General features: G+C 40.5%; 1 protein-coding gene across 2 annotated transcripts in view; it reads right to left on the reverse strand.

Moving 5' to 3' along the window:
- The window catches only part of DNAJC1 (DnaJ heat shock protein family (Hsp40) member C1), a 196,922-nt gene that overhangs the window by 22,339 nt on the left and 155,669 nt on the right, over positions 1-18,914 (reverse strand). For both annotated transcript variants that reach the window (XM_002717400.5, XM_051820685.2), the window contains one exon: positions 1,828-1,947. In XM_002717400.5, coding sequence (XP_002717446.2) covers positions 1,828-1,947 — 120 coding nt within the window. The remainder of the gene's footprint in view (positions 1-1,827; positions 1,948-18,914) is intronic.

Consider the following 18,914-nt stretch of genomic DNA (forward strand, 5'->3'; position numbering starts at 1 on the left):
AAAAGAAAAAAATATCTGTTGCAGCCATAAAATCAGTGTCCTTTGGGTAAATCTGGAGAAAAAACTGAAATACATGGGATGAGTTCACAAAAGATTTAAAATAATGCCCATGGCTGCACCAAAATTATTCTTGTAAATTAATTACAGATATCCAAATCTATGAGACTGTTGGTTACATAACTTATGTTCTTAGCAGTTTGTAAACTTTCACCTCTCTCCTAGATAAAAATATAAACCAGATTTTATCTGTTTATAACAGCAAATTAATTAAAAATGTTGCTCTACTCAGTTCCCTGTTTGCCTTTAGCACTACAGAGCCTCAAAGAAATATTATTTAAAAAGTTAGTCAGAGGTGGTACTGTCTTCAAAGGAGTAACTGAACTAAAAATTTGAGGCCTTTTAAAGCAATGTTTTATAACTTTCTAAAAATTACCTTAGTAATTATTGTTAATCATTTTTAATAGCTGCTGTATAATTAGAGGGTCATAGTATTTAAATTAAAATATCAATAACCATGAAATGTTTCTAACTTGGTCAAGTCCTTATAGAGAAGTGTACTAGCTTATCTTTCACAATCTTAGAAAGCAAGATTATAAAATGTACGCCCAGCAACACACTCCTCACGAATCATAGCAAAGAGAAGTTTGTCACAAGATCCAACTGCTATTGCCCCCATAATTAGACTTTAACTCTGAGTAAAAATAATGCAAAGCTTATTATAAAAATTCAAATAAAATACCTATATAGAAATAACAGTATTCATATATAGCTTAAAATTCTCCAAGAAAGCCTAATCTAAAAAAAAATTTAACAGTAATATTTTTTAAGTTTGTCTTTAAAAAGTGGAAGTCCATAGAAAATAGCAGTTACAACAAAGCTTTTTTATGAAAGCTGTGTTTAGTATTCATTTTGTAGGGTTTTAAAAAATTATTACCTAAAAACCCTAATGGCATACTTACAGAATTGAAGGGAGCATTTAAATCTTGGCTTTCAGTAGCCTCTTATGTACTTTTAGATCGGTAAGATTTATTTAAAGTAAACTTAGTAAAGAATATTTACTAACCTTTGTGAAATTATTGATAATAAAAATAAGGATTTTTTCTCTATTTCAATCAAACATTTACTGTATATTTAGTTCATATCAGGCACTGTGCTAGGTGTTTTTAAGAAGATTCTTTAAATTTCCTGAAAAAGCATCCTAAGTGTTAGGTCAAACCCTTTCCAGGTAAATACTTTGTATTTTAAATGTTAGTTATGGCTAACATAAATATAGGAATATTTGTATCTATAAGATCTATATGTGTATATATTACGTATCTACATATTCTTCTTGTTAAAAAATCTGTCAAAATGAATGTTTAGTATCATCTGAAAGAAAAAGGCAAACATTTTGTTTGTATGACAGGAATATTGTTTTAATTAATCCAAACCACCTGTCTAAATGTAATAGCAATCTGTACTTCAGGGCTAAAAAGACCCAGTTGACATATAACCTCTCTAATTATGATCAGTTTGAGATCTATCTGTTCCACAATTAAAGGAGTCACTATAAACACAAAAACTGGCCTTGTTTTTATGTGATTAGGTTACAGTAGCTTGAGTCTCTAAATACTAAAATTCCTCCCACAGCTGTTAATGGTGAACCTGGGGACTGGTTCACATCTGCTTCTTGCTTATTTCATTAATGGTTCACTCCCAAGTCCTAAAAGGATTGTAGCTTTTCTCCAAAGATAATGTTGGACCCATCTATGTCTGCCTTCTATGCATACATAGTTGGGTTACTCTGTTGTGTCACTCTCCACACAATGCAAATCTGAGTGAACTCACATCTGTTACAGATCGACCCAATTCGTGGGCAATCTTTTCCCATCGACCTGGGGTTCCTCCTGGGAACTTAACCATACTTCTTGTCAGCTGGCTAAGGTCCTCTTCTGTCCATTCGGGTGCCTACAAAACATTAAAGAAAATAAAGAGGTAATTGGGAAAAAGGTTGTTAAAACATTTAACAAACCTGTAAAACAAATTACTGGCAATGTGTTTTCTGCATTAAAAAAATAAAGTGTATCTAAAATGTATAATAATAAAATATATATTTATTATATGCAACAGTTTGAGTTGAATATTAAATGCAAAGCTCCAGCATCCTTTTAAGATTTCCCGATGTATACCAAAAAAGAAATACGACAAAAGCAGGATTTTGAAGACATTAAAAAACAAGACATTTCAGTTTTGCATTAAAGTGAGACATCATTCTCAAAGCCTATGAAATGCAATGTTGCTCACAAATGCCTCACATAGGTTAGTACTAAAAGGCTTGAAGTTTGTTTTTCAGTTATCCTTTAACGAAAACAAACAAAATCAAATCCTTACAAGTATAAATGAAAATGTGAACAAAGAAAATGCTGATTTAGAATCAGAACTGAGACAAAGATGGTTTTTGGTTCATTCTACGTAACAATATTTAACTTAAAAAATAACATTTTCAAGAAGTTTAATTTTTCAAATGCTAGCACTTTATAAAATTTGGGACTAGAAAGAAAATTAGGAACTCTTGTGCCCCACACTTAAACCATCAATCCATACATAGTAACATTTCAATCTGGGGAAGATAAGTGGCTTCTAAAAGTTGACCAAATTATTAGACTGAATAATAAAACACCTTAAAGATTATTATCCACAAAACAAAAATTCTAACAGCAAACAGGCTTTCTACATTTTATCTGTCACAGTGGTCAAACCCAAAACTAAGAAAAAGAAATGATCAAATAACAACCAAGTTAGTTATTTTACATTGTATTGTAGCACTAAGCTATCCTCAACCAGAGCCAGTAACCACTCTGGTATTAAACAATACTCTAGTAGCCAGCAGAGAAATTGAGAAAGCCTACCTTATTTTCCTTTAATGAGAGGGAGGGAGGCAGGGAGAGAAAGGGAGAGAGACAGAGACAGAGAAAGAAAAAGAAAGAAAAGGAAATCTTTGAGGCAAATACCTTTTCTCATCACCATTTCCGATCATGAACAGTCATACATCAGGCAGTTTGCATTACAGAACCATCAGCACAGAACAGCAGTCAGAGGTGAGTGACCCCAGGGACTATCTCCACAGCTACAGCACAGCTTCTCCCTGACACTAATCCTCCCTGTCATTCTCCCACTGTGCTCTAACCACACTGACATCCGCCTGCCTCACTGCAAGCTTAACGGGGCCCTTCCTGACTTTTTACTGTCTCCCCCAATCAATGGTTCCAGCGTGCTCTTTTCACCATGTCCAAATGGCAGCTTCACTCATAATCAAAGTGCACTGCCCCTGTTAAAGGGCTTTCCGAAAGGCTCTCCCATTTGCATTCATTTGCAAAGCAAACTACTTTTATTCACTTTGTTCTGCTATCAAGAATGTTCCCTGAAGCAGATAAATTGGCATAAATACAACCTGCCACTTAAGAGTCAGTAAATAATAGCCAATAGTAGGGAGGATTTTATCAATCATTCTATTTTGTATCCACTAAGAGCTGAAAGCCTCAAACATATTCATCAGTACAGCCCCTACAATACATGCATAAATTCACTTATATAAAAAGGTATCCTACACTGGGTCTGCTTGGAATTTCTTTGATATTTAATGAATATCATAAATCTAATTCTCCGTATCAGATGATTTAAAAATTTATACAGCAGGTTTTTCTTTTTGCTTTATTTAAGAGAAAAAGTATTATTCAGGCACTATTTAGAGTAACATAATTGGATTTTCAAGGAAATAATATTTTTGTTACAAGCTGAAACTTTAAGTAAGTATACCAATTGGTTTCAGAGATGGAAAAGAGTTAAGCTTTAAGAAGAATTTAAATATAAGTTAACAGGACAAAAATGATATCATGAAGAGTATGACACTGAAACTGAATAAAGATACACACTGATACAGTACTCAAACCATACACTAGATTATTGCAATTTCACACTAAATCAAACCATCTAATTTCTGGATTCATTTTAACATTTTTGAAGGAAACAAAATTGTTTAAAATGTCAAAAATAGAAATCATTGTTTCCCATAATAAACTAGTTCCTCAAGATAATTTATATTTTAATTGATTGGCTTTTCAAATAGCTTGCACATAATGAACAATGGGCATTAGAAAAATTTTGATTTTAATTCCTTATTAATGAGTATAAATGCATAATACTTATTTTCGTAAAGAAAAATTGCAAATAAAATATTTGGAATGACATCTTGAAAAATCACCCACTGCTATGACAATCTTTCCTTTTAGTCTTGCAGTAATTTCATGGCCATGGTTTTTATTATTAATGTTAAACAAGGATTGATAATTAGGAAATCTGAGAGAATCTTTTCAGCAATTCATTATTCTCCCTCCTACAGCGGTGAGGCACTTTGGCGAATGTGTAATTCCTCAGCAATAGTTGTGTCTTTAGAAGCAACAGAGCCTACTGTGATCTAGCTACTACAGCAGCCATGAGGGTGGCCATGGTGTGAATGTATTCTCCTTGTTCTAATCTGGGGCCAACTGTAGCTGTGAAAGTCAAATGAATGCAAAGGCATACTGCTTTGTCACTTAAAACCATGTGTGTCCAATATTACTGAAACACTGAGCCAAAAATTCATCTCTACAGTAAAGTAATGGAAGACACCACATGGTGTGGAGACAGCTGTTATGACTACGGAAGCACTCCAATTTTGCATCAGAAAAGCCTCCTCTGGGAATAAATCTCCACAGTAAATACAAAATAAAAAGATTTCAAATTATTCTATATTTTTATGTAATGACTCCAAAACATATTACAAATGTAAGAATTGATTCATATGGAAATTTAAATTGTAGTCCCAAATAATGTGTATTTCGGATGGATTTTTGTCTTTTTGTCATAAAATTCACTATGTTCAAAGATTATGTACCTTTGATAGTCTTTTTTTTTTTTTTTAAGATTTATTTATTTATTTATTTATTTGAAAGGCAGAGTTACAGAGAGGCAGAGGCAGAGAGAGAGAGATATTCCATCTGCTGGTTCACTTCCCAAATGGCTGTAACGGCTGGAGCTGGGCAGATCCGAAGCCAAGAGATTCTTCTGTGTCTCCTACCCAGATGCAGGGGCCCAAGTAGCTATCTTCTACTGCTTTCCCAGGCCATACCAGAGAGCTGGGTCAGAACCAGCCCCCTTTGATTGTCTCAATATTCTTGAGCCCAGGGATGGAGGGTGGGGTGGGGTTTGGGGAGGCGTGTCTAGGGGCTGACACTGTGGCACAGCAGGTTAAAGCCCCAGCCTGAAGTGCCAGCATCCCATATGGGTGCTGGTTTGAGTCCCAGCTGCTCCACTTTTTTTCAAAAATATTTTATTAATATAAACATAACAGATTTCATGTCTTTTTCAAGTACAATTCTAAGAAGATAATCATACTTCCCACCCTCCATCTTTCCCTTCCCTAATTCCTTTTTCCCTATTTTTTAATTTTTGCAGAAACATAATTTAATTGCACTCTATAATAACAGGCTTAATCCACCACTAACCATAATATTCAACAAGTAAAAAGTAGAAAGACCATAGTTCCATAGTAGTATAAACAACAGCTAAGGCAACAAACAAGATATCCATTTCATTCCTACACATTTTTTGGTATTCTAGAGTAACTCACACACATAAGAGAAAATATATGATAATGGTCTTTTTGGGGACTGCCTTATTTCACTAAGCATAATGGTCTCCAGTTGTATCCATTTTGTTGCAAAATGCAGAATTTCATTCTTCTTCTTCTTCTTTTTTTTTTTTTTTTTTTTTTTTGACAGGCAGAGTGGACAGTGAGAGAGAGAGACAGAGAAAGGTCTTCCTTTTGCTGTTGGTTCACCCTCCAATGGCTGCTGCGGCCGGTGCACTGCACTGATCCGATGGCAGGAGCCAGGTACTTATCCTGGTCTCCCATGGGGTGCAGGGCCCAAGCACTTGGGCCATCCTCCATTGCACTCCCTGGCCACAGCAGAGAGCTGGCCTGGAAGAGGGGCAACCGGGACAGAATCCGGCACCCCGACCGGGACTAGAACCCAGTGTGCCGGCGCCGCAAGGCGGAGGATTAGCCTAGTGAGCCGCAGCACCGGCTCATTCTTCTTTATGGCTAGGTAGTTTGCCATGGTGTATATATACCACATTTTCTTTTTTTTTTTCCAACTTTTATTTAAGAAATTTCCAAAGTACAACTTTTGAATTATAGCAGCTTTTCCCCCCTTAACCTCCCTCTCACCTGCAACCATCCCATCTCCCTCTCCCATCCCATTCTTCATCAAGACTCATTTTCAATTATCTTTATATACAGAAGACCAACTTAGTATACACTAAGTAAAGATTGACAGCACCCACACAGACACACAAAGTATTGAGTACTGGTTTTTTTGTTGTTGTTTTTGTTTTTCTTTGTTGTTGTTGTTTTTGACAGGCAGAGTTATGGACAGTGAGAGAAAGAGAGAGAGACAGAGAGAAAGTTCTTCCTTCTGTTGGTTCACTCCCCGAATGGCCGCTATGGCTGGTGCTGCGCCGATCCAAAGCCAGGAGCCAGGTGCTTTTTCCTGGTCTCCCACGAGGGTGCAGGGGCCCAAACACCTGGGCCATCTTCCACTGCCCTCCCAGGCCACGGCAGAGAGCTGTACTGGAATAGGAGCAACTGGGACTAGAACCCGGCACCCATATGGGATGCCGGCACTGCAGGCAGAGGATTAACCAAGTGAGCCACAGCACCAGCCCCTAGGGTACTGTTTGAGTAGCAGTTTTACCTTAATTCACATAGTACAATACATTAAAGACAGAGATCCTACATGGGGAGTAGGTGCACAGTGACTCCTGTTGTTGATTTAACAACTGACATACTTATTTATGATGTCAGTAATTGCCTAAGGCTCTTGTCATAAACTGCCAAGGCTATCGAAGCCTCTTGAGTTTACAAACTCCAATCTTATTTAGACAAGGCCATAGTCAAAGTAGGAGGTCTCCCCTCCTTGCAGAGAAAGGTACCTCCTTTTTTGATGGCCTGTTCTTTCTGCTGGGATCTCACTCGCAGAGATCTTTAATTTAGGTTTGTTGTTGTTGTTGTTGTTTTGCCACAGTGTCTTGGCTTTCCATGCCTGAAATACTCTCATGGGCTTTTTAGCCAGATCTGAATGCCTTGAGGGCTGATTCTGAGGCCAGAGTGCTGCTTTAGGGCATTTGCCATTCTATGAGCCTGCTGTGTATCCTGCTTCCCATGTAAGATCATTTTCTCCTTTTTAATCCTATCAATTATTATTCGCAAACACTGGTCTTATTTATGTAATCCATTTGACACTCAATCCTATCTTTTGATCAATTATGAACTTAAACTGATCACTTTAACAAGTAAGATGGCACTGGTACATGCCACCTTGATGGGATTGAATTGGAATCCCCTGGCACGTTTCTAACTCTACTGTTAGGGGTAACTCTGAGTGAGCATGTGCCGAACTGTACATCTCCTGCCTCTCTTATTCCCACTCTTATATTTAACAGGGATCACTTTTCAGTTAATTTTAAATGCCTAAGAATAATTGTGTGTTAACTGAAGAGTTCAACCAATGGTATTAAGTAGAACAAAAAAAATACTAAAAGGAACAAAATAGTAAGTTGTTCCTGGACAGTCAGGATAAGGGCTGATCAAGTCATTGTTCTCATAGTGTCCATTTCACTTCAACAGGTTTCCTTTAGGTGCTCAGTTAGTTGTCACCAATCAGGGAGAACATATGATATTTGTCCCTTTGGCACTGGCTTATTTCACTCACCGGCTGCTCCACTTTTAATCCAGCTCCTTGCTAATACACCTGGGAAAGCAGCAGAGGATGGCCCAAGTACTTGGCCCCTGCCACCCATATGGGAACCTGGATGCAGCTCCTGGCCTTGGCCTGGCCCAGCCCCAGCCATTGCAACCATTAGTGGGGTACACAGGTGGATGGAAGATTTTCCTCTCTCTTTCTTCCCTCTCTGTAACTCTGACTTGTCAAATAAATACATCAATCTTTAAAAAAAAAGTTCATTTCTGGGGCTGGTTTTGTGGTATAACAGTTAAATTATCATGCTGGCATCCCATATAGGCTCTGGTTCGAGTCCCGTCTGCACCACTTCTGATTCAGCTCCCTGCGAATGGCCTGGGAAAGCAGCGGAGGATGGCCCAAATACATAGGCCTCTGCAGCCCACGTGGGAGATCTCTCCTGGCTTTGGCCTGGCCCCACCCCAGTTGTTGTGGCCATTTGAGGAATGAATCTGCAGATGGAAGATCTCTCTCTGTCTCTCCTTCTCTCTGTAACACTGAGTTTCCAGTAAATAAGTGAATCTTTTTTAAAAAAGTTCATTTCTAATAAATAGATACTGAAACTCCCTAATGAGTAATATTTCTATAGAAATGACCCATTAATGATTCTTATTTATATAATTTACAGAAGTTAAAACTTTTGATTTCACAATTTAAAAAAATTTATTTGGGACTGGGGTTGTGGTGTAACAGGTAAAGCTGCTGCCTGTGACACCAGCATCCCATATGGGTGTTGGTTTGAGTCCTAGCTGCTCCACTTCCAATCCAGCTTCCTGCTAATGCACCTGGGAAAGTGGTGGAGGCTGGCCCAAGTACATGGCCCACATGGGATACCTGGAAGAAACTCCTGGCTTCAATCTGGCCAGCTTTGGCTGTAGTGGCCATTTGGGGAGTAAACCAGCAGATAGAAGATCTGAGACTGCCTTTCAAATAAATAGAATAAATCTTTAAAAACATTATTTGAATGGCAGAGACAGAGAGAGAGAGATACCATCTACCTGTTGGTTCACTCCTCAAATACCTACAACAACAGGAACTGGACAATGCTGAAGCCAGCAGCCAAGAACCCAGTCTAGGTCTCTCACATAGGTGGCAGGGACCCAAGTATTTTGGCCATCACCTGCTTCCTCTCACAGTGTGCATTAGCAGGAAGTTGTAATCTAAAGTAGAGTCAAGGCTTGAATTCAAGGCACTGTGGTCTGGGATGCGGGCATCCCATGCAGTGTCTTAACTGCTACATCCAATATCCATCCCAATTCAATTATTTTTAGTAGATTCAGCTGAGTTTGTAAATTACTCCCCAAAAATATTGCATAGCACCATCCAGTTAAATTATCTGCTAACCCTCCAGTTCCATGTTCTGCATACACTTCCTATTTTAGAATTAGCTTTCACCTAATATGATTTTCCTTTCCAATTAAAAATTAAGTGCCTTTGGCAAATATAAATGTAAACAAATGGTATTTTTTAAAAATAGTAGTTTTAATTACTATGAGTCATTTCGAATGTCTTTCTACTCTTAAGACAAAAAACTTCTTTGAGGCCCCTTTTTCTTGCTTGTTTCAGGTAGCTTCCTTCTTGCATGGCCTTACATGCAAGGCCTTCTCTCTGTGTGTGTGTGTGTGTGTGTGTGTGAGTGAGAGAGAGGGAGAGAGGGAGGGAGGGAGGGAAGGAGGGAAGGAGGGAAGGAGGAAAGGAGGGAGGACATGTATGTGAATGTGTCTGTGTGTATACGTATGTGTTGGTTAGCTGGAGGAATCTCTGGTCTCCTCTTTTCCTCCTCTTATAAAGATGACAATACTCTCACTTTAGGGCCTTTTATGATTTCATTAACTTAACCTTCTTTACCTCCTTAAGGGCACTATCTCTAAAAGCAGTCACATCAACTATTAGAGTTTCAACATATCAATCTTTGGGAATACAATCCAGTTTACAACAGGGAGGAAATAAATAAAAACTAAATAGAAGTCCACAGTTTGGCTTAATTGGTAATCCAACACTAAAAGGTTCATATAAAATAGACAAAAGGGCAGAGGTTGGTTTTTGTGTCTCTGCAACTCTGGAGTTTAAACATCTGCTGAAATACAGAGATTGGCAAAATTTGATCCTCTGAATTTATACTGGAAATGTTGATAAATGGAAACAATACATAACACTATAATCTATGGGGAGTTCTTGAACATAACAGAGGCCAAATAGGCATCCCTTGCCTTAACCCTAGTAGCTACTGTCTTATCTAAATTACCCAAAGTCATATTATCCATTGTCTTAAAATATGCCATACAGGTCGTGGACTCTGACTCAATGAGTAATAAATTAAAATTGTCTTTAGGGTACAAGTGTTTGATGCAGTGTTTAAGATGCCACTTGGGATGCCCATATCACATACTGGAAGGTCTTGGTTTGAGTACTAGGCTTTGCTCCTGATTCCAGTTTCCTGCTATTGCTCATCCTGGAAGGCAGAAGATGATGGTTTAAGTAATTGAGTCCTGACACACATGTAGAAAACTGTATTGAATTCTTGGCTCCTGGGATCAGTCTAGCCTAGTTCTGGCTGTTGCAGGCATCTGGGGAGTGAACCAGCAAATAGGGGATTTCTTTCTCTCACTTTTTGTGTCTCTGCCTTTCAAATAAATTTTAAAATATTTTAAAAAGTCCTTGGCATTGGCACTGACAAACTGTCTTGATAAAGTGGACCCTATGGATCTACCTTCCCTATTAAAATAGTTAATGTGGCTCAGTGTCAATTAAAACAGGGCCTTTTAAAGATAGAAAGCCACTACATTAAAAATTAAAGATTTTCCCCACTGCTTGCCCCTTTGACCTGCTCTCGTACTTGGGAAAAATGGTGCCTCACAGTGGATTATGTCAACCTTAGTGCTACAGACCTCATTAGGGCCCCATATTACTGAAATTACCTTTATCTAATTGATAACTGCCAAATATTTTTGCAGTTATGGAGTTGGTGAATTTTGTTCAATGGCAAAAGTCTCTCTTTTGTGGTTTGCCTTCAATTCCAAAGAGATCCAATGCATTTTCACTCCACTATTATGGGGATCCTTGACAGCCTCAAGCCAGTGAGGACTGGATTTTAACTGCACCTTACTTTCACCAGGAGGACATGAATGACAGTACACTGAAGACTTCCTCCTTTGAGAGTCACTGAATGCATTCATTCAAGACATTCAAATACACAGGATGGGCTACTGCCTCACATAGTGCAAGGTCCTGACACCTTGGTTACATTTCTAAAAATTATTTGGTAAACTAAAAAGTTATTCACCCATAACACTGTTAAGAAAGAGCTATTTGACTTCTCAGCACCAACTTTAGGCTCCTGTGATACAAACTGTATGTAAGCCTACTGATGCAGTTCATTGCAAAATGGTTCATCTTGAATGAGGCCCTTTCTAATAAAAGGCTATAGAATCTTTCCAAATTTCAAAACAACCATTACTCTCAGTAGTGCTGAGACTTTATCAACCTTCTCTCTGTGCCAGAAAGTTGCAGGCAACTTTATAAGTGAATGTTGTAAAGTATCTGGGTTCCTCTTCTGTAACACAACTCACTGGTTATATAGGGGTCAAGTGGCCCTCTTCTCACTACCTTGTGGAATGTAGACTCAGAGAACCAGAGGAAAAATGTTGTGTGACTTCTACTGCTGTAATACACTGTCCTTTATCTCTGACCTGGGCGTCCTGTATCTTCTGTTAACATCTGTGAGATAGGGCAGGCTAACTAATTAGCTTGTCAATAGGATAAAATCTCTAACTCTTCATAATTCTGGACAGTTCAGTAACAGAGGAAGAATTCTGACAAAGACATGATTTTCTGAAAGAAGGATGAGGGCCTTGAGAGAAGTCTATGGGTGTATCTGCAGTGAACATGCTGACCAAGTTACATAGGCAATTAGGAAGTGAATGTACCTTTCCTGTATTGGTTATTAATGAGAATGAAGAATGGCCCTCAATACCAGGGGATAGGATGAAAGATAGCCACTGTAAAGGTGTCTTTGTTGTTGCTAAATCTCTTCCAGTTTGGGGGACGTCCTTGCCAACCTCAAGTCTATATCACTATAAAAAACCAGTACCAAGATCACCTTGGGTAGACATTTGGTTTTAATCCTTTCCAGACAAGTAGAGATACACACCTATAAAATACATGAAAGAAAAGGGATTCATCAGTATAAGCTAGGCCAGTTATTACAATAATGGCTGATTTACTTGGGAGATATCAGGACAGGTTGTATAACACTTCTTAAGAAAATACAGAGGGGCTGGTGCTGTGGCGTAGCAGGTAAAGCCGCCGCCTGCAGTGCCAGCATCCCATATGGGTGCTAGTGCATGTCCTGGCTGCTCCACTTCCAATCCAGCTCTCTGCTATGGCCTGGGAAAGCAGTAGAAGATGGCCCAAGTCCTTGGGTCCCTGCACCCATGCGGGAGACCTGGAAGAAGCTCCTGGCTCCTGGCTTTGGTTTGGTGCAGCTCCGACCATTGTGGCCAGCTGGGGAGTGAACCAGCTGATGAAAGACCTCTCTCTCTCTCTCTGCCTCTGTGTAACTCTTTCAAGGAAAATAAATAAATCTTAAAAAAAAAAAAAAAAGGAAATGCAGAATCAGCTGGGCTGCCTTATATCTCATCCTCTAATATAGTCTTTCATACCAACCTAAAATCTATTCATAAATTAGAATAAAATAAAAAAAAAGATTTGCTCATTTTGAAATGGGTACTGGCAGTTTTTACTGTTTCAGGTAGATATCCCAGAGATATACACATTCTTGTAAGAAATGAAGTTTGATGCCTTGACTGCTATTCAGGATCTTGATGCCTTGGAAAGCCCTTAGAGTGCTGATGAAATAACCTAATGGAGAATGAAAAATTAACCCAATGAAATCTAGGTAAATTTTTTTGGCCAGCCCTGCCACTCTGGAAAAGTCCCTTAGCTCTTATGTTGAACTGAAAATTTAAGAGACTTTATCTTAGTAATGGTACTGTAGACACTCTGGATTGAGGTGTACTCCCCAAAAAAGGGTGCCCCTGTGTAGACTTGAGTTGGTTAGAGGTGAAGATCTTATGGCCTTGGCTAGAAAGCACTATGGATATGGTTTTAGTCAAAGTTCTGAAAAAGTTGAAACAAATGGTATCAGCCATGAAGATCCTACCACTTGATTAGGATCATGGGTAGATAAAATCATTGGAAATACATCTGGTTGATCCACAATCCAGTGTTGTGCCACTTAAAGCTAAAAATGGGCTAGAATTGGTACAGCAGGTTAAGCCGCTGCTTGTAATGCTAACGTCCAATATCAAGCGCCAGTTGGAGTCCCAGCTGCCCTAGTTCTGATGCAGTCTTTTGCTAATGTGCCTGGGAAAGCAGAAGATGGCCTAAGTAGTTGGGCCCTTGCCACCCATGTGGGAGACCCAAACAGAATTCCTAATTCTTTGCTTTGGCTTGGCCCAGCCCCGGTTGTTGTGGCCATTTGGGGAGTGAACTAAGGAATGGAAGATATCTCTGTCTGCCTTTCACATCAATTAATCAATTTTGTTTAATGGCATGGAGCCACTCCCTTTTCCTACCCCTTATTCTTCTCTTCCCTTCTATTCCAATTTCCGTTGCTCTATGGAGAATGGTGATTAGAAATGGTGGTTTAGGCCTTTCTGTTCTGAATGAAGACCACATGCACCTATTCAAGTAAGACAGGGAGTATGAAGGAGAGGAGGCACTCAAATATTAAAGCCTCTTTTGAAACAGGTATTAAAGTCACTGCTGTAGCCAGAAGTGTGGGTTCACAGCAGATAAAGGGAGTTAGTGAACTTGTAAGTGGTGTGATTTTAACAATTCACAATTCTTATTTCTTCTACTACATGATTATTAAGAATAATTTATTATTCCACAACTACCAGAGATTTTCCCAATCAGTATCAGTTGCATGTACAGAAGTGCTCCTGGGTTACTTAAATAGCTCCCTGTCTGTCCCAGGTGGTCCAACAAAAACAGCACAGAATGCCATGAGGAGAAAGAGAAACCATGGCTCAGACTCAGGACTTAAAGACAGTGGGAGAACTAAGAGATGTACTATCTTAACACAACAGCCCCAACCAGCTAGCTAATGAAACAAGTTAATGGGAACTGGAAATTGTATTAATAATTAAATCAGTTGTTGCTCCCAAAGACCTGACTTTCCCATATACTGAAGTGGTGGATGAACCCATTACACAGACTGAAGGTGCTTGGTAAGTGAGTGGTCTTTGATGTTGCCAATGCCTTCTTTGTCATACATCTGGCTCTTAAGGATCAAGCTCAGTTCACATTCATGTGGCAAAACCTCCAAAGTATGTTTGCAAAGGTATCTTTAAACTTCCTTGTCAACAGTCCCAATGGGTGACCAGGTTTTAGCACCAGTGCTACCTCCCTCTGGTATTGAAAGCTGGTACTATGTAGATGATGCCCCTTCAGCTGGCAAGACAGAAAACTCAGTCTTAGCAGTGATGGCTTCAGTGGTCACCAACCTCCATGGCAGGATTTGCTGATGAATCCCAACGAATTGCTGGGAGCTATTACCACGTTAGGTTCCTGAGACTATGTGGTTTACTCACAATTCTCAGTTCCTCGGGCAGTCAGGAAACAGTGCTATTTCCTATCGTCCTCCCCAGGAGTTTATTCAAATCTTGGAGAAATTATGTATCAACACTCAGCTTCATACTCTATCTGGATCAAACCTTCTTTCAGTGTACTTTGAAGTGCTCCATATCAACAGGCTGCATTTGCAGCTGTCTAGCAAGCTGTGGCATGCTATCTATGAAGCCCCACAATCTTCATGCCCCTCTTGGCTACAAGTCTGTGTATCTGATGATTTTTCCCAATCTCAGCCTCTGACAAAATGAGACAGCCTTGTCCTGAGATGTCCCTTGTGTTTTGGACTCATTGCCTCCCTTAAACAGCTAATTAGGACACCCTTTTTGACAATAATTATTGTCTTGCTATTAATTATTGTCAAAAAGGCTTCCTGATCTATGGAAGCCCTGTAGCTCTGGTCTGATATTCTCATTTTGGGGTCAGTTAATTTGGATTCAATGACCAATAAGGAGAAGGGCCTCATAAGAAGCTTTGCTTGTCAACTGGAAATAGCATTTCAAGAACGCAGTTTTGTCTTCATATGAAAAACTGGCAGCTATCCGCTAGAGTTTGAATATGATTTAACTCCTAAACTCATGCAAATATTTAAACTTCAAAATCATATGTCAATGGTACTAAGAGAGTGGGAACTTAATACAATTAATATTAGAAGGGCTTTCCTAAAAATCAGCTCCAAAAGGTTTCTGAATACTTCCTTCACCTTCTCCTGGTTCTTACACCTTTGTAAGGCAATCTGGTTACAAAATACCACTGTTCCCAGAAAGAAATCTTTTCCTTTCAGTCACTTTATGAACAATACAAATAGTAGAGGGTTTTAGAGACCCATTTAGAAAATGCAGGATCCTGGCCGGCGCCGCGGCTCACTAGGCTAATCCTCTCTCTGCCTTGTGGCGCCGGCACACCGGGTTCTAGTCCTGATAGGGGCACCGGATTCTGTCCCGGTTGCCCCTCTTCCAGGCCAGCTCTCTGCTGTGGCCAGGGGGTGCAGTGGAGGATGGCCCAAGTCCTTGGGCTCTGCACCTCATGGGAGACCAGAAGAAGTACCTGGCTCCTTGCCATCAGATCAGCGTGGTGCAACGGCCACAGCGCGCTGGCCGCGGCGGCCATTGGAGGGTGAACCAACGGCAAAGGAAGACCTTTCTCTCTGTCTCTCTCTCTCTCACTGTCCACTCTGCCTGTCAAAAAAAAAAAAAAAAAAGAAAGGAAGGAAAGAAGGAAGGAAAGAAGGAAGGAAGGAAGGAAGGAAGGAAGGAAGGAAGGAAAGAAGGAAGGAAAGAAGGAAGGAAAGAAGGAAGGAAAGAAGGAAGGAAAGAAGGAAGGAAAGAAGGAAGGAAAGAAGGAAAGAAAGAAGGAAAGAAGGAAAGAAGGAAAGAAGGAAGGAAGGAAGGAAGGAAGGAAGGAAGGAAGGAAGGAAAGAAAGAAAGAAAGAAAGAAAGAAAGAAAGAAAGAAAGAAAGAAAGAAAGAAAGAAAGAAAGAAAGAAAGAAAGAAAATGCAGGATCCTACCCTGATACTGGCACAATGCTTCTTTCCTTTTTCTTACAACAAGCCAAGGCCAGGCTGCTTTCATACAGACAAATGGAGTATAAAGTTTTCCACCTTAACTCTGCTTCAGCACGCTGGATCCTTTTGTTGGAGGCACATGGTCCCAGATCATGATCATGTGGTTGAATATACTTATTGCCAATACAACCCAAAGTAGATGATCTAATGGAACTCTCTAAGTTGTAGAAACATGATCTTGTCCTCTTGTACCTGACTCTTCTGGAAAAAAGGTCTGCGTTAGAAGGTCAAAGACAACTGGGGGAAAAGAGGTGAAAGTATAGCTACTGGATGGGACAGACCAATTTTTGTAGCAATGGAGGGAGACAAACAATCTCAATACACGGAAAGGGAACATCCTCGATCCCGGGAGATGTGGGGAAGGGAAACCCATTAACAATGTTTGTGTTTCAGAAAAGGCCTTAGCACCTCCTTCATAAAGGAAAACACCCTGGTGTGGCTGTCTGAATTCCAAGTAACTTAAATGTAACTGACTATTGGGTCTGCAACATAATTTGATCACTATTCCACTTATTATTATTATTTTTTTTTTGACAGGCAGAGTTAGTGGGAGAGAGAGACAGAGAGAAAGGTCTTCCTTCCATTGGTTCACCCCCAAAATGGCTGCTACGGCCAGCACTACGCCGATCCGAAGCCAGGAGCCAGGTGCTTCCTCCTGTCTCCCATGTGGGTGCAGGGCCCAAGCACTTGGGCCATCCTCCACTGCCTTCCTGGGCCACAGCAGAGAGTCAGACAGGAAGAGGAGCAACCAGGACAGAACCGGCGCCCCAACCGGGACTAGAACCTGATGTGCCGGCGCTGCAGGTGGAGGATTAGCCTAGTGAGCTGTGGCGCCGGCCTCCACTTATTATTTCTGACAACTACTTCTCACACTTAACATCTATCAACACCTCTTTGTGCTGACTCTATCCCATTCCTACAATCATTGCTCATTCTGTAAGGAAGACAGACACTACCTGGCTGGTGGCAATGACAAACAGAAAGACAGACAGACAGAAAGACAGAAAGAAAGAAAAAAGGGCTAGACTCAATCACGCAAACTGAACTGGAACTCTAAGGAGTACAACCCAGCTGGAAGGCCATTTAGAGTCAACTTACACCTCCTTTGATCCATGAAAAGTCCTTGGAGGTAGTCACAAGAGGCCTTTAAACATTTAAGAAAATACTTTCAGTAGGTAATCAAGGCCTTATATGACTAAGGATATCTCTTTGAAATGACACCACCCTTGGTTACTGAAAGGTATAATCTTCTTGTTATTTATGGTCACCAAGAAAGAGTTATACCTGTAAAGGAAGCCATCCAATTTAAAAAGATTCAATCACACAGCAGTGAGCAGGACACCACCAGCAACTCCCAAAGCAGTGGCTGGAGGAGATGCCATCTTCTTGGAGCAAGGCACCCACCAATCAGCATGGAGGACTTGCCATCTTAACAAAGCGAGTAGAGGCTTCTATGGCCCGCATGCAACAGGGGGATTTTATTGGAGGGGTAATTCCATGGTCCCCATTGACTTTGAGTCTGGCTTGGAGGGTTGACAGGTGGCAGGGGATCCACCTAGTCCCATAAAGTGCTCCCTAGTTCACTCTATTAGGATGCCCAGACTTGATTTGCCAAGGCACAGCACTGACTAACCTCTGCCGGTTAGGAAGCTGGTTCTGGGAATGTCATGGGTCTTTTGATGGACGAGGGAGGCTTGTGAGGCTGAGAGTGGATTCCCCTGCTCCCTGTGACTGTGGGAATTCTGTGACTACAACAGGGCATGTGAAAGGGTGTGGACAGGTCTTTGGGTCATCACTGCATCTGCCTCCAGGGGTTTAGGGTTCTGAACACACACTGAGGAGCACACAGGTCCTTTGTGTGGTTCATGCACCTGTGTGGGTGAGGTGCCTAGGCACTGTAAGCTCACCCTGGGTGGTTGGTTCACCTTGGCAGAGAAGGGCTGAGGCTGTGATCAGACCTTCCCACTGCTGAAGATAGAGATTTACCACAGCCAACTTGGGAGTCACCCTGGACTCCTGTCCCACTCTTGAGCACTGGCCAGAGCTCCTTGGACCCACCCAGCATTTGCCTCTGGATATTTACTGAAGAAACAGACATTTCACTAAGACACAGAGGCATATTTCAAAGATAAAAGATATCAGAGGAGAAAACCAACAAGTGTTTCCAAAAATGCCTAAAAACAAATGTAGAAATACAAGAAACATGAACAAGGAAGAAAATATGACAAGACATAGAAAACCTAAATAGATCAATAACCAAGATGGACATTGAATTAAGTAATAAAGACTTGGGCCAGTGCTGTGGCGTAGTTGTAAGGCTTCCACCTGCAATGCCAGCTTCTCACATGGGCACTGGTTCATGTCCCGGTTGCTCTACTTCAAATCCAGCTCTCTGCTATGGCCAGGGAGAGTAGTGGAAGATGGGCTAAGTTGTTGGGCCCCTGCACCTATGTGGGAGACCCAGAGGAAGCTCCTAGCTCCTGGCTTTGGATTGGCACAGCTCTGGCCACTGTGGCCAACTGGGGAGTGAACCAGCTGATGGAAGACCTCCCTCCCTCCCTCCCTCCTTCTCTGTGTAACTCTTTCAAATAAATAAATAAATCTTTTTTTTAAAAAAAGTAATAAAGACCTTTTCAATAAAGAAATGTCCAAACCCTGATGGCTTCAACACTGAATTCTACCAAACTTTTTAAAAAAAGATTTATTTATTTGAAAGTCAGAGTTATACACAGAGAGAAGGAGAGGCAGAATGAAAGAGAGAAAGAGAAAGAAAAAGTCTTCCAACCACTGGTTTACTCCCCAATTGGCTGCAATGGCCAAAGTTGTGCCGATCTGAAGTCAGGAGCCAGGAGCCTCTTCTGGGTCTCCCCTCAGGTGCAGGGGCCCAAGGACTTGAGCT

This window comes from Oryctolagus cuniculus, chromosome 13 (genome assembly GCF_964237555.1).
Source record: "Oryctolagus cuniculus chromosome 13, mOryCun1.1, whole genome shotgun sequence".
In the NCBI taxonomy this organism is placed as follows: Eukaryota; Metazoa; Chordata; class Mammalia; order Lagomorpha; family Leporidae; genus Oryctolagus; species Oryctolagus cuniculus.